At 50.6% G+C, this 16,815-nt stretch overlaps 1 protein-coding gene across 1 annotated transcript in view; it reads right to left on the bottom strand.

Annotated features, from left to right (window-relative positions):
- The window catches only part of TLL2 (tolloid like 2), a 109,993-nt gene extending 94,777 nt beyond the window's left edge, over positions 1–15,216 (bottom strand). The window contains exon 1 of the mRNA XM_040992392.1: positions 14,833–15,216. Coding sequence (XP_040848326.1) covers positions 14,833–15,007 — 175 coding nt within the window. The 5' untranslated portion in view covers positions 15,008–15,216. The remainder of the gene's footprint in view (positions 1–14,832) is intronic.
- Between the last annotated feature and the right edge of the window lie 1,599 nt (positions 15,217–16,815).

The following is a 16,815-nucleotide window of genomic DNA, read 5'->3' as shown; positions in this document are numbered from 1 at the left end:
TGTATGGCCATTCCCCATCCCTAGGTACTGATACAGTTGGGCTTCTGGGAGTGGCCCGCTTTCCTTTTCTCTCTACTTTCCCCAGATATAAAAAGAAGGAAGGAGATTGGAGACAGTTGTCTCTGTCCACTTTTCCCATTCCTTGACCCTACTCGGTGGTCCACATGGGCATGCATCCTTCTCAACTATGTAAACATCATCAAAAATAAAATGAAATTATTATTAAAACAAAACAAACAAAAATCTAATGGCCTCCTGGCTTTTGTTACATGGTCACAAACCTGTGGCAGGTGCTCAACCTGCTGCAACTCACTACCACCAACCAGACCATTTCCAGATACACACATCAAGTACTGACAACATGGGCCTACACCAGGTGATGCTGTAACTTTAGAATTAATTTGTTATTTTTATTTATTTGGAAGCAGAGAGAGAGAGAAAGAGAGAGAGAAAGATTGCATATCTATTAGCTCACTGCCTGTAACAGCTAGGACTAAGTTAGGCAGAAGCTGGGACCAAGAACTCAATCCAGGTCTCTCACATGGGTAGCAAGGACCCAAGTACTTGAGCCATCACCTGCTGCCTCCCAGGGGCGTATCAGCAAGAAGATGGGACCGAGAAAACAGGATTGAAAGTACAGTTCCAGAAGCACAGGGCCTTCAATAAGGGATGTGGATGCCCCTGGGTGGCACCTCAACTGCTGCACCAGGAACCACCCAAGGGTGGTGTGGTTTCCAACCAGCTTCTTATTTGGACCCCTCATGACACATATTCCACAAACTGACTCCATCTCAGGACATGAAGCACTGACTATGCTGCAAGCCATGTGCGACTGCCTAGTTGTCCTCTCAATGATCTTGTCTTCAGCTGAACGAAACAGGTGGAGCAGCTCGATGTTTCTCAGGGTCTAACGACAGACTCCTTGATCTAAACACCCGGAGTCCGGCATGCAGACCCCCAGCCTGGATCCACACCTCCACGGGCCTCATTTACAAGTCAGGCCCCTTGTAGTAGTGAGGAGACACACTGAGGGGATCAATGCTCCCTGTAGCCCTTCCACACTGACACTGGATCACACTCCTTTTCTTTCAGTGGGCTGTGCGACACCTGCTCAGGGTGCTCTTTGTCCATCTCAAATAGTAGGCCATTCAGGAGGCAGGGGGGACGTCCTAGAAGCTCCCCAGGACAGTCACCTGGTGATAAGTTCTGATGATTTGAAGGGATGAACTGTGAAGGCCAGAGCAGGATGAGTAGGGTAGAGAGACCAGAGGCAGGAGAGCTACAGCGAAGCCCTACCCAGAGATGTACTATTTGCCTTGCATTTCCAGCAGAGCGGTTTACCAGGTTTAAAGCAGTTTTCTGTGAATCTTTGTCAAGGGAGCGTATGTACAAACAGGGAGGGCTTTTTTTTAGTAAAAAGTTAATCGGCTTAAAGTGTGCAACTAAATAAGCAAAGCTTACATTAAAGTGACCCACCGAGAAAGGACCCCATGGAAAGAAAGTGCTAGGAAATACAATATGGCCTCTATGTGCTTTTGTAGTTCCACACTATAAATATTCATGGGATGCTGTTAATGGGGTCCGCAGCTCTATGCTGCCACAATAGTTTTTTTGTTTATTCTCAGGACCATGAACTTTGAAACCATGACCCTAAATTTCAGGACTCTGCATTCAGGCACAGAGAGGTCCCAGCTCAGGAGGACAGGAAATGGGAGATGGGAATCACGCCTCCTGGGTCGTGGGGCTGAGATGAACGGGCAGGATCTGTTTAGTATGGGAAGCCTCCTGTCTCCAGGGTCCCCAGCTGCTGCCACCAGGGGAAATGGCTTTGGCGAGGGCCGGATGGCTTAGCATATGGCAGAGGGGAGTGGGAAGATGTAAATATTTTAATTGGATCAAACAGATTCATGGCAAGACTGACAAAACTAGCTGGCATCATGGGGTGTCGACCACAGGAAGAATTTAAATCATCTAAGTCATGTCCTTGTTTCCCATAGGAAGATGCTGTCTAGGAAGGTCAAGCAAGTCGCTCAAAATTTCAGCCCTCCCGTCCTTGCCTGCTGAACCCCAACCATGCCCTGGCGATGGCAAATATGAGATAACCACATGCTTCCTCTCACCCACTCTCTCCTGAGACACATTTCAAATCCCGCTCAGCCCAGTGCTGTAAAGTGACAGAAGTGGCTCATGCATGGAGGCCTATTTCCCAATCACACACCAGGCCATACAGGCAACACCCACAGCCTCTTACCTCTAGTGAGGAGTTTTCTGTGTGAAGCCACTTAAAGCCTGAACCCAGGGCCCTGACAGTGCAGGCCATGAGGACCTGCATGCTAACAGTCAGTCAGGACCGAGGAGAGCGCCCTACACAGCTGAGCCAAACCTGACCGCCCCTCCTGAGCCTCCAGCCCCTCTCCTGCCTTTATCATCCCTCTTCATCTGCATGACAAGTGCGTTGCATCAAGACATTTCAGACCATACCACATCTCAGTTTTCCAAGCTGGACTCACTGGGCTCAACGAACCACCTGCTCAGCTAATTAAAAAGAAAAATAACCACCAGCTTGTTAAGGCCCAGCAGGCCATAGCTGCAAATCTATTTTAGTTTTATAGCTCCAAATAGATTTCATCTCCTGTGCCAACCCACTCCATTGGTCATGTTTCTTTCAGCAATGTGACATGGCTTCTTGGACCTTCAGGCAAACAATCCAGAACAACTAATAATTTCTATCACTGCAGGGAGTGGGGCGTGGTGTCATATATTCTATATATCTGCTACTCACAAATCACGCTGTAAAGACACGCAAACTATTTCAGTACGTGTGCAGGAGCAGCTGTGGCTAGGCCTGGGCTTTAGTTGACTTATTTTTCACCCTGCCAGCTCTGTCCCATGCCTGGGGAGTCTGCACCCTGATCACATTCTCCAGTTTGCCCTGTGCTCTCTGGCTTCCGGAAGACAGCCCAGCAGGGAAGTGGGAGGAGGAGAGAGGGGCTGCAGGCACTTTCTCCTGCTTGGGTGGCAAGCACATACCCTTGTCACTGCCCCTCCACCACCATTTCCCTGCCATGCCCCCAACAGGTGCAACTCCATCACTACTCCCCCTGCCTTCCCATCCTCTTCCTTCCCCAGAGTGAGCTGGCAATTCTTGCTTCTCTTGTTTCTTTAACCTGTAACTCTAATTAGTGCCTTCATTATTGTATTTTCATCTGAAACACATGGGGCAAATTCTGTTTCCTGCTGAGGCCCCACTACCAGAGCTATTCTTAGAAAAACCTCCTATTATTTCCAGGGTTCCCTAGGAAGATGGGCTTCTCACCAGGCATGTGGACGGCCAAAATGACCATTCCCATTGCCTCCCTCTAGTGGGACAGGAATCAGCATCCCTGCATGCTCTCAGGGTCCTCACAGCAGGTATTCAGGTAGACTCAATGGGGTAATGAGGAGAGGGATGTGGCACGGTTCTAACAGCCGAGAACTTCCTGGGCTCTAAATTTGCATTGAGTGTACCTGGTCCCAGGCCTATCTCATAAGTTCTAATCTCTTCACTGAGGGATGGGGTTTCATAGAGCTGCCAATCACCAGTACCATTTCATATGACTCACTCTGCCAAAGGAGCAGGTTTCAGGAGCCCCTAAATAGCCCAGAGAGTAGCAGGTTGCACTTGGTTGTCGGTGAGGAAGCTGGGGAGCTCCCTCCAGCCAGGCCCACAGCTTCCACCTAACCCTGTACTTGGACAAGTTCCTACCCTCCCCAGTTCTTCAGGGTTCTCCTAGGAAACAGGAAATACAGAAGAAACAATCACCACGTTTCCTCCCAGCTCTCATCTCTGTCGGGTTGGACTCAGGGCTTGTGCGGCTGATGGGCAATCCAGAACAGTCACAGCCCTGCTGGCCCCTGGACCACATGTTTAGTTTCACTGCCTACCAGTCCCTGAAGAGATGAGGGTGAACCAGTGAGCTGGGCAAACGTCTCCAACCTCCCGTACAAGTCACACCCTCACCTACAGAGTTAGAAATTCAGCCCTAAGGTTCAGTGGAGATGATCTTTTCTCGCCCCAGCACTTGATCCAGGAGCTTCTTCCTGGTCCCCCACATGGGTGCAAGGGCTCAAGCACCTGAGCCATCCTCCACCACTTTCCCAGGCATATTAGCAGGGAGTTAGATCAGAAGTGGAGCAGCCGGGACTCAAACAGGTGTTGCTCTGGAATGCCAGTGTTGCAGGTGTTGGCTTTAAATACTATGCCACAGCACTGGCCCTCAGAGTCTTCTTTTCAAATTTTCTTTGAATTCTTTCCCTTTGTTTACACTTCCATTAGGACTAATACTTTGTATTTTGATTTCTAAAAATGTTTGATGATTTGAGAAATGTGTTTTGCAATATCTTCAATTTGCAGTTTTATTGTGACTTCTATACCTTTTGGAAATAGTTTTAAACCTTGTAAAATACACTTAAGTGGGCTCAGTACAATGGCTCAGTGACTAAATCCTTGCCTCATAAGCACCAGGATCCCATCTGGTTCATATCCAGCTGCTCTACTTCCCCTCAGCTCCCTGCCTGTGGCCTGGGAAAGCAGTAGAGGATGGTCCAAAGCCTTGGGACCCTGCACCCACATGGGAGACCCGGAAGAAGCTCCTGGCTCCTGGCTTCAGATCATCTCAACTCTAGCCATTGTGACTACTTAGGGAGTAAACTGGCAGACAGAAAATCTTTTTGTCTCTCCTTCTTTCTGCAAATCTGCCCTTCCAATAAAAATAAATCTTTAAAAAATATATATAAAATACACTTAGGGTCCACATTTTGGCACAGTGGTTTAGGCCTCTGCTTAGAACACTGACAACCCACACTGGAGCTTCAGTTTGAATTCTAGCCTCTGCTTCCCATACAGCTCCCTCTTAGCACACCAGGGAAGGAAGGCAACAGAGGAAGGCCCAAGTATTTGGGCCCATGCACACACATGAGAGACCATGAAGAAGCTCCTGGCTCCCAGTATCAAATAAGCTCAGTTCCGCTTAGGCTCTTGTGGTCATTTGGGGAGTGAACCAGCAGATAGAAGATTTGTTCTCTAACTCTGCCTTTTAAATAAACCAATCTTTAAAAAGTATATTTTGACCATTCTGTTGCCTCCACTGTATGAGTTTCCTATTCATGTGCTATTTTTTTCTCTTCTGCTTACTTTTCTCATTAAAGGTTTGCTGTTTAGTGTTTTCTAGGAACTCTTAAGTATCACCAACTTCAACCTTCACTTGGTCAGCTTTTGGGGAGAAGCTCCAAGACCAGCCCAGCTCTGCTGTGGTCATTTGTGAAGTGAACCAGTGGATAGAAGATCTCTCTCACTCTTGCTCTCCATCTCTCTAACTCTGCCTTTCAAATAAATAAATAACTTTTTAAAAGACTCAGAATGCTTTAAAAACATCTAGACTCACCAATTACACTTTTAGGAATTTATTCTAAAGAAATAATGATGTACATAAAAATCTAGCTCTCAGGATAACTCCAGCATTGGTGACTATAAAAGTAAGAAAATGGGAAAACACCCAGCTGTCCAGATAGAGGATGGGTTGAATGGCACAGCCATATAACAGGGCAACTTCAAAGGAGGCTTCACCAGTGGGCCTTGGGCATGGACATCTTTCCTTCCACAGACAGAGCTCATGGTATTCAGTGGAAGTGAAGCAGAAGCAGATCCCAAGCCACTCGGAGAACATTGCCAGGAACAGAAAAGTTGCACATATGTACAGCAAAAGCGCAGAACACATGCGGCATGCTGACAACAATCACTCCTGGAGATGGGGTTGCTGGAGTTTTTTTCTCTTGCTTAGTACATGTTCTAAATGTCTTCCACTAGATGCATGCAAGTCTCAGCTAAGTAAATGAGGAAAATGTTTTCTGCTAAAACATACTCCTGCCCACTTCAAGGGAATCCCAGCTTGTTGAACCTGTCTGGATGGAGTCAGCCAAGTGTGGACCATGACCTTGTGACACAGTTCAGCTAAGACTCCTCCCAGGCATAGGCCTCCAGCACTTTCCTCTCCCCTTCCTCGCCACTCCCAAGTCCACACCACAGAACTCTGGATCCCATGTCCAGGATTCCTGGCGATTCCCCTTACCTCCTGCCTCTGCAGATCCTAGGCATCCTATGTGTTCATGCTACAGTTCTCTGCTCAAGAAGCATCCATAGCTCCCTACATGCTTAGGGATATATTTCAAAAGTCTCCACATGACATTCACTGCCCCACGTTTATTTCAGTTTGTCACTCCTGTGCTGCAAAGTAGATCCCAGCGAGCCCCAGCTCAGCATCCTGCTGCCTCCCCTCTGCTCACACAGCCTAGCCTAACCAGAAATGCCTTCCCTGCATCCCAGCTCTCCAAATCCCATGCTTTGCCAGGAGGCTGTCCCTTACTGACTTAGGGTGACTGCACCTTTTCCCAACCCCCCTGGGAGCTCCTTTGGTTGTTAAGCTGGCAAAGAGTGGTTGAGTACCCACCATACACCAACACTGTGCTGCTGATTGGGACTGCACACATTTCTACCCATAATTTCTAGCCCATAGAGGGCATTGTCCACTTTATCACTATCTCCAGTTAGAGATGTAAAAAGTGACATGACAAAATACACAGGTCATGAGCAGCAGGGAGAAGGAGCCTGACCATGGCGGGAGCTGGGGAGGTCTCATCGGAGAAATGCTGAACAAGTAACCTAGAGCAGGAGTCAGAGTGGCAGTCTGAGACAGGACCGGGCAGAGAGGACAGATGTGAGGCTGAGTCTGGCAGGTAAGGGGGAGCCGAGACAGAGGAAGCAACAGGCTGCAGCACCCAGGGTGTGTTGGCAAGTGCAAGCAGACATCATTTCAGCATGTTCGGCTTGGTCGGCCACCAGCTGACATGGATTTCTGAATGATCACTCTGTCCACAGCATGGGAAACATGTCAGGTAGCAAAAATGGCATAAGAAAAAAATGGTCCAGGCACAGTCACAGCAGCCAGAGCAAGAGCTGCCAGTGGCTAGTAAAGGGTGGGAAGAAGAGGACAGGCTAGCTCAGTTCTGAAACTGGAACCAGCAGGACTTGGATTGGGGTTCTGGACAGGGCAAGGGAGACTGGTGGCTAGTGGGGGGTGACCAGATTCTTGAGTTAGGGACCTGTCTGGACTCTGTTACCTTCCTGGCCCCAGGCAGCCTCAGGTGAGCCAAGGACAAAGGGAGCAGAGCCAGGATGAGCTCAGCAGGAAGGAGGACGGAGTCGGGGCAGGGGAAGGAGTTTGCAAGAAAGGCTGTGCCTGTAGCAAGCTAGCTTCCAGGCTCACAGAGACCCTGAGCCCAGGCAGGATGGAGGGCAGCAGCCCACCGGATGAGAGGTGAGAACAGCACTGAGCATCCACACCCAAGGGCCTAGGTGGGTGAGCTTTGGGACATTTCCTGGTACCTTGGAGCAGTGGTGGGAGGTGGCAGATCACAGATACATGAGTCACCCACCAGCAGGAAACCTCAGCACCTGTTATCGTGTTTGCAACCAGGCAGACCTGCCTTTTGAGCAGCTAAAGAGGAAGCCATGCAAAGCCAGCCTGTATGCACGTAGTTACTGTTTGGGAGCCCACTGCAGAGAGACAGGTTCTTTGGGCCATCAGCAGGCCTCCGAACGCTGTAGGAACAGGGTTGATTTGTTGCTCTCCCTCTTGAAACACACAACGAGCGAGGAGAAGGCAAAGAGTGAGCTGGGGACCCAAGAAGTGACAGCCTTCCTTCATGCTCTTCTGCTGAGTCTCCCTAGGTGGGGATGTAGGCCCCAAGGCCTGCTGGTCCCTGGGCTCTTGGGAGCACTGTTACTGGGACAGGACAGCCTGAGAGGAGCTTCTTGCCCAACGTCTCTCACACATCCGCAAATAGAGCGAGTTTCCTGGGTGACACCATGGCTGGCCCCTCCGTCTGCCGGGTCCCCATGACAGACCAGGGTTGCTGGCAGAGGCCACAACACATAGGGGCTGGGATGACCCTGGATTTCTGCTGCTGCTCACCTTTCAAGACCAGGAGCCCTGGATCTCCCAAGTGCTCTGTGATGGACACCCAGGAACAAATGATGCTGAATGATGCATCCCAGCCCACTAAGCCTGCCACATCTCTGACCTTCCTGCGCATCTGTGCAGTTCGTGTCTCTTCCTTAATAGCACTTTTCCAAATTGCCAAAACATTCCAGATTCATTTATTCTATACCATATTAACATACATGTTCCTCTTTATATGTTATGATTATCCATTGTACATAATATAACTTAGTTATGTTATATATATCTTTCATATCTAATCATATTTATTCCATTATTATAAAATTATTATTCACAACTACATTTATATTGTTCATATAGTAATATGTAATGTTCCATATTTTGCATTACTAATTATTCATATGACTATAAACACTATTTCCATGTTATTGCATTAATTATTCATGTAACTAGATATTACTGTACTTCATATACAGTTTTCTATAGCTGTGCACTCTCTATATTGGTGGAGTGCTTCTAATTGCTAGACACTTCTTTGAGTGCCTTTTGCCTACCAGCAAGCCTGCTACCAGCAGCTCCTGTTACCCATAGCAGCCTGGGCACTGAGGCTGTGCAGGCTAAGGACCCACTCAGGGCTGTGTGGAAAAACCGAAGGCGGCCATGTGCCTACACATGGGCACTGAGCCACAGGGCTGCTCTGGATTCCGGTGGCGTCTGATGGCCAGGCACTCACCATCTCGCAGCCCATCTGCTCCTTGGTGGCTGTGATTCGGGAGCTGGCCAGCCAGAGTCCACCAGTTCAGGCCTCAGGCCCCAGTCCCTCCCTCCTCTTCACTGAGGCGATTTTCATTGATGGTAAATGCATCCACCACAAAACTCACCCTTCACTCAAAGAGCCTCTTTAACACCAACTATCAGGTGTGAAAGTAAAAGCATCTAACTTTCATTAGAATTCATGACATCAGCTGTTTGCTGATTTCACTGACGGCTCTATAGGATTCCAGTAAAGGAGTTCAGAAGGATTTGTGTGTGTGCACCTGCTCTGTGCTTTGACAATGGAAATTGATATCACACAGCACTTGTGGGCCAGGAGCAGGGCTCAGCCCTTGACAAGCATGCATCATTCAACCTTGAGATGTGGATGGTGGCAGCTCTCTCCAAGTGAGGGAATGGAGGCTCACAGAAGTTAAGTAACTCCCCAAAGGCCACCCAGCCTTGCAGAGGCCACGGATTTTGAATCCAGATCTGCAGACCTCAGAGACTGTGCTCCTAACCAGCTCACACCCTGCCTCAGGACACCATATGGTGGGAAATACTGAGATTACAGCTGGATTAGATGCTGCTTCTCCCTTAGAGAATTGAGAAAGGCACACCTTTAATTTCTCATTTGGCCCTGGACTGCTTCAATTCCAGTGAATCAGCACCTGGCTATCCACAAGCACACAATGACAGGTACGGATGAAAAATAATGCATCATACGCCTGCCACCCTTTGCTTTATATGGCCTGGGGAGGAATGCTGGAGGTACCACGCAGGGGGCAGTTCATGCCAGGGACTCAGGCTTCTGCCAGGCACCATGGGAACATGGTCTCTGCCTCAGGACCCAGGGACAGATATCTGGTTGCAGTGGTTAAGACATCACTTAGGATGCCTGCATCCTGTGTGGGAATGTGCAGATTTGAGTCCGGGCTCTACTTCCAAATCCAGCTTTCTGCTGATTTGTACCCTGGGAGGCAGCAAGTGGTAAATAAAGGGCTTGGGTCCCTACCAGCCATGTGGGAAACATGGAGTTCTGGGCTCCTCAATTGTTTCAGATCTGGCTGTTACAGGCATTTGGGAAGTGAACCAGCAGATAAAAGTTTTCTCTTTCTCTCTCACTCTCTCTCTCTCTCTCTCTCTCTCTCTCTGTTTCCCTCTCATCCTCTCTCTTTCTCTGCATTTCCAATAAATAAAAACATGCTAATAAAGCTGTGTAAAACTAGCAGTACAGGGCCCAGCATGGTAGCCTAGTGGCTAAAGTTCTTGCCTTGCACGCACTGGGATCCCATATGGGCACCGGTTCTAATCCCGGCGGCTCCACTTCCCATTCAGCTCCCTGCTTGTGGCCTGGGAAAGCAACCAAGGATGGTCCAAAGCCTTGGGACCCTGTACCAGTGTGGAAGACCCAAGAGAGGCTCTGGGTTCCCAAGGCTTGGAATCAGCTCAGCTCCAGCCATTGTGGCCGTTTGAGGAGTGAATCAACAGATGGTAGATCTTCCTCTCTGTCTCTTTTCCTCCCTGTATATCTGACTTTCCAATAAAAATAATAAATAAATAAATAGATATTTGAATTATAGGAACATTTTAAATGTTAGTTGTACAAAGTGATTTTTCTCAAGAAGAGAAACCTGCATACCCATCTCTGCACGCAGGTTGGCGACACCAGAACACTGCCCTGTCCTCCGTGTTCATTCCTCCTCCATGTTCAGGATTTTCAGGGTCAGCAGCCAACACTGAGTCACTTTCCAGGCTGACATTGAGTGTACAGTTCCTTAGCCACCGACCCTATCTCCACAAGGCTCCAATCATTATCCTGTCACTTGGCAATATGGACAAGTGCCCTAGAAGCTGGACACTGCTCTAGGCCCTTAGCATAAAGCAGTGACCACAGCAGACAACATTCCCTGACCCCATGGGGTTGATGGCCCAGTCTTGCACCTGTCTAGCCATTCCTCAGTGTCTGCTAGAAACTTTTTATCCTCAAGTGCCAGACATGTGAGTGACGAAACCTGCAGATGATTCCAGAGCCCAGCTGTGGAGTCACCCCAACCGTCATATCTTCTAGGCTGATGCTCAGCCAATGTGGAACTGAAATAAGTCCTTCCCAAATTCCTTATGCAAGCATCCACAAGTGTTCTAAGCACCAGTTGTCCTACAGTACCGAGATGAGGGCGGCTTCTGGTGCAGGAAGTCTGGGAGTCGCAAGCAAACCATGAAGGGCAGCAGCCCCTGATTAAAGCCCACCTCCCAATGTGGGGTAGGTAACCCCGTGAGACACTGTACAAGCTTTTCAGGGGTGCCAGCTGGGGCCAAAGCCTGCAGCCTGCAGAAGTATTCCCAGCACTGCTGCCCTCAGTGAATTCCCTTCTTTCTTATCTCACTCACCTCTGCTTCCTAGGATCACTGTGCCAGTAAACTACCCCACCCCCAAGTTCATGTCCGATGCTCAGCTCTCTGAAGAGCTCAGCTGCAAGCAGCTTCACCTGCACTACATGAGGTGAACAATGCTGCCCCCAGCCCCATGGTGCAGGTGCCAACGCTGAGGCATGGAAGGGTCAAAGGAGTGAGAGTGGAGGTCAAGGTCAGGACCCAGCCCTTCTCGCTCGCATGCAGCTAAATAATTCTAGATGAGAACAGGCAGAGGGTTCCCAAGCTTTGCTCTCAGTGCCTGGAGTCTGGGAGGACACCGTGGCATGTACTGTCATCTGCACTAATGATCTCAGAGGAGAAACAAAATGGCAGGGGCTGGGGCTGGTGCCACGGCTCAGTGGCTAAATCCTCACCTTGCACGTGCCAGGATCCCATATGGGCACCGGTTCATTTCCTGGCTGCTCTGCCTCCCATACAGCTCCTTTCCTGTGGCCTGGGAAAGCAGTGGAGCATGGCCCAAAGTTTTGGAACTCTGCATCTGCATGGGAGAACCGGAAGAAACTCCTGACATCAGATCGGCTCAGCTCAGCTGCAGCCACTTGGGGAGTGAACCAATGAATGGAAGATCTTTCTCTGTCTCTCCTCTCTCTACATCTGACTTTCCAATAAAAATAATAAATAAATCTTAAAAAGGGGAGGGCAGAACTATGACTCCCCCACCACACACATTACACCCTAGACAAGAGGACTTTCCAGCCTCACTCCCAATCTACAATCACCAGATTAAAAAAAAAAAATCCCTGGACCTGGCCTGGTAGCCTAATGGCTAAAATCCTTGACTTGCACGCACCAGGATCCCATATGGGCACTGGTTCTAATACCAGCAGCCCCACTTCCCATCCGGTTCCCTGCTTGTGGCCTGGGAAAGCAGTCAAGGACAGCCCAAAGCCTTAGGACCCTGTGCCCACGTGGGAGACCTGGAAGAAACTCCTGGCTCTTGGCTTCGGATCAGCACAACACCAACCATTATGGCCACTTAGGGAGTGAATCATCGGATGGAAAATTTTCCTCTCTGCCTCTTACCCTCTCTGTATATCTGACTATCCAATAAAAAAAAACTAAATAAATAAATCTTTTTTTTAAAAAATCCCTGTGGATAACATCAAATCAATTGTCCCCTGGTAAATTCAAATTTTAAAGTTTATACCTTAAAATCTGCTACAAAGGTTAGCATGAAGAGTGTTTCTAGAAAATCTGCAAAGCATTTAATCTACCAGAGTCCCTCCTTTACTTTTGAGGACTAAGGCACAGAGAAATCAGGTAACTTGCTCGAGGTCACACAGCTCAGCCTAGGAGGCTGGACCAGAGCCACAGGTCACAGAACATTAATACTGACCAAGCAGGAGCTGGGCGCTCCACCCCAAACACCTACATGGTGCAATGCTGGCCCGGGGCAAGTCGGCTGATGCAGACCAGAATGAGCCTGAGCCTAACAAGGCCACCATCTGCACCGTGAGAGGCCAGGAGCACATTCACACCCCTCCCCTCTGCATACAGGACCTGCCACAGAGTGGAGAAGGGACACTGAAGGACAGGCAACAAGGGTGATACAAAGCCTAGGGGCATGGCTTCTGACTGCAGAGGTCAGGCAGTCAGGACCTGAGTGGCACAGTGGGCAGGGCTGCCCCTACAGGTTTGCTTTATGCATACAACCAGCAGGTGCAGTTTCTGACCCAGCTGAGAGGCCTGCCCTTAACACTGCCAGCTGCAGCCAGCCTTCCTGAGGGATGGAATTGCTAGAGGATGGGCAGACTGGAGACACTACCTTCCCCCGCACGCCTTGCCAGTGCCTGCTCCTTGTCATGCTTAGCATCAGCATGGTCCAGGGAGAGGCTGGAGCTGAGGGGTTTGGGTGGGAGGATTCAAGGATGGCCCTGGAAGATCAATAGAGGTAAACCCAAGCCCCCAAGCCCCTCCCTTCTGGTCTTGACTGCCTCACCCACTTTGTCTTTAAATAGCCATGGAGCATGCATACCTGGGGCTGCGCAGTTTTGTTTCCAAAATCCCTGGAAAAAGGGGGACTCAACAGGAAAATCTCCCACACAGAACTATGTCTCTCCTCTCTGACTTGGAACACTAGGATCAGCACCCGGCACCTGGAGGTTTGCATTGCACCCACTCCGTGTGTTCTGGGGTAACTGCTCCCCGCCCCGTTCAGCTCCCACCCTGGCTCCCCAACCTCGGTGCCCTGTGTTAAAACAGGTCACTACAACAGTGCTCTGGTGGGCATGCTTCTGGGCCACCTGCTGGAGAACTAGCCGGAAACCAGCTCTCCACCCACATGCCCAGCTGAGAGGCCCCAAGAAATACAGAACAGGTGAGTATTCTGCAGGAATCATCCCTTGAGGTAAGACCAGGCCTCTCCAGACTGGCTTGAGCTCCTACCTTGACTCTTGGGTGCTCTTGGGTCTGCCATGCTCCTTTAGGTCTGCCAGCCTCCTGATCCACACCTCACCCACCTGGGACTCACTCAACTTCTGGCCTGGACTACAGCCACTGCAGCAACATGAATTAGGGCAGCCACCACGGTGTCAATTGCAGAGGGGTTCCCCATGAGCGATCTGAGTCCTGCCCCATGACCTCCACTGACAGAGGAAGAAAGAGGCTGAGAGAGACATCCAGGGCACTACCAAGGCACAGGGTGGGTAGGACATAGGCACTCAGGCAGTCCTGCTAGACCTCACTGCCTGCCCCGCTGAGGGAGGAGGCTGTTGTCCCCTTACTCTGCTCTTCTCTGCAGCCACCAGGTGCAGGTGGGCTGGACAATGCCCAGAGAAATGTCACCGCCTGAGGGAACCCATCATCTCATCTGTCTCAGCCCAGTAGTTCTCCTAACCATCGTCTCTGTAGCGGATGCTGGGGCCCTGCCAGGACTGACACCTCAGTCAGCTTCCAGCTCAGAAGTAGCTCCTCTGGGGAACCCGAAGTAGGGTGGTGGCTGGGGAAAGCAAGCGGGAGCTGCAGCTCAGGCTGCAGTTTTGCGCTCAAAACGCCGGAGTGTCCGGGAGCGCCGCTGCCTGGCAGGATTAAAGCACCTGCCGGCTTCCATCTCCACCAGCTGGGAGCGACACTCCGCTGCAACCAAGCGGACGCCAAAACTATCTGTACCAATTCGAGTCTTGCTCATCCCTCTGGACGACCCCTTCGTTTGGCCTGCAATGATGCCCCATCACCACCACTTCCAGGCCCCAACCATCGCTTCCCAGGAGTAACCCTAAGATACTGAGAAAGTTTGCACAAAACTTACAAATGCTGTGAAATAGGAGCCAGCAACTTCATCCTAGCCTGAGAACGCCGCGCTCCACCCGCTCCCCAACTCCCACCGGAGGAACGTGCGGCCCTGTGCCGGGGAGATAACCGGCTGTCAGGCGTCCGCCGGAGCCTCGGTGTGCCCAGGAGGCCCCGGGCACACTCCTGTTTCTCCTAGGGCCGCCACTGGTGCGCGCCGCAAACCAGGGGCGGGACGCCCCAGGCTGAGAGTGGTTTTCAGCACTTCCTCAGGCGCTTTGTTTTCTCGGGGAGCCCAAGGGTCTCAGGGGGAGGGCAGGGGAGACCCGGCCCACAGACGGTTGCGCCGGCTCGCCCACCATCTCATTTGCATTTCAAAGACAAACTTCTGCCGGACTTCAGCGGCGACTGCACCTACCGGCTTTGCACGGGTCGTGGTAATGCCCCAGCTGCTGCTCCGCGCCGTCTTCGCCTTCCAGGGCCAAGTAGTCCAAGACGGCGTCCGGGTGCTCCCCGAGCCCCGCTGCACCGCGCGGCAACAGCAGCAGTAGCAACAGTGGTACCGGGACCCCGAGCGAGGTCGCCCGGGGCATGGTGGCGAGGGTTCGGCAGGGACCGAGGCAGTCGCGCGCACAGAAAGCCCGGTCCGAGGACGAATGGTGTACAGGTTAGGTTGGTGGCGGCCGGGAAGCTTTGGTTACGCGCAGCTGTAGCGCATGGTTCCGGCGCAAAGAGCAGAGTGCGGCGCCCCTCGTTCGCGTCGGAGCACCGGGGAAACCAAGGCTAACGGCGACTTGCCCAGCTGCCGATGCTGCGGCGGCTGCGACTGTGGTGGTGGCGGCGGTGGTTGGAGCAGTGGCCGCTCCGCCCCCTTTCCACCGGGCTGGACCACACAGCCCTCTCCAGGGGTGCCGGACAGCCAATCACTCGGGCGCCCGAGGCGAGGCCCCTCCTCTTCCCAGCACCTCAGCAACTTAGAAGGGGAGCGAGGTGAAGAAGCTAAAGACAGAGGCACCGGGCTAGCGGCGTGCCCACCAGTCCAAGGCGTCCTTCTCCGGGTGTCCCTCGGTCCCCGGCTCCCGAGAAGACTGCTCCTGGAGATGAGGATGGGCTTTCCGCACTGCTTTATTCTCAGAACGCACTTTACAACTCCAGAAGCACACGTGGACGAAAGCAGCAGCAGCAGGGGTTAGAGTTCAGAGCGCAGCACAAGGAGCCTGAAGTGCGGGCGTGCATCGTCTCCTACTCCCAATGTGCTTTTGGACAGCTTTCAAGCGCAGGGCGAGGTGAATCTTTTCAAGGGTCTTTCCGTGCAGAACTGCCGATCTTTTGGTAGGGAATTACCCTTCTCCTAGCTCGCTGAACATTCCCTTCCCCAGCCACGTAGGGCACTCGCTGCAGTACCAGCCAAACTTACATGTGGGCTGATGGTGTGTAATAAAGACTTTTATTAAAAATATATATATTTACGGATTTTTGTTGTAAAACGGCCAAAGACGCCTCCTACAGACAAACTGTCAAGTTATTTACACGTACTGCTTGTATCATTTTATAGACGTGTCCTATTAAACCACTCAACTTTTCATGCGATGTATTACAAGTGATTTTTTTTTTTGCCAATTAAAAATATGCACACAGATAACTTTGGAACATAATCAAGTTGAAATCCATTACCATATTGTATGTTAAACGTAAAAATCATCAGGACTGAACCATTATGATTTGCAGACTTTCGACTTTTTATGCAAGCAAAAACGCCCTAATAAGGAAGTATAACACGCCATAATGTTTGTGCAAAGGTTTTTAACATCATGTCCAGCAGCATCTTTCATTTAAACTCCAAGCAGAAAAAGGGGACTGACGACTGACCTTCCCTTTGGGGAGTCCATAGTCACTAATAAAACAGCCCAGCCTTGGTCCCTACACCAGACTCTGGACTTCATGCATTACTAGTCCCCTGCCTTCTCCTCTACTGACTAGCATGATAAGCCCTTTAAAGCATAAATGGGTATGAGTTAACCACTAAAAGGGCGCTACCAGATACTGATCCCACTTCACGCTGAATTTCCACCAAACTGACACATGCAAGATTCAGACCTTCTGGGCAAGCACCATCTGGATAGGAATGGGTAAGGGAGATGGAATTCTGGAGGAATGGATGCCACCAAATGGCAGCGAATGCCAAGTGGCTACTAAATAGGCAGTAGGTGTTGGAAGGAGTTGCCTGAATGCTGAAAGGAGTCAAACCCAGCGCCATCACCCCCTGCATTTACCCCAATGAAGGTCACCACCTGTCAACAGACAAGTGCACACAGTCAACATCTAAAAGGCTAACAAAATGCTATGACACGTCCAGGTCTCCAGATGGCACAGCCAGCCAACTGGCTTCCTCAGTAGTAGG

This window comes from Ochotona curzoniae, unplaced genomic scaffold, assembly GCF_017591425.1.
Source record: "Ochotona curzoniae isolate NIBS_2020 unplaced genomic scaffold, NIBS_Ocur_1.0 contig_66, whole genome shotgun sequence".
Lineage (NCBI taxonomy): Eukaryota > Metazoa > Chordata > Mammalia > Lagomorpha > Ochotonidae > Ochotona > Ochotona curzoniae.
Note: the sequence above shows the minus strand (reverse complement) of the source record. Positions and strands in the feature narration are given on the sequence as shown.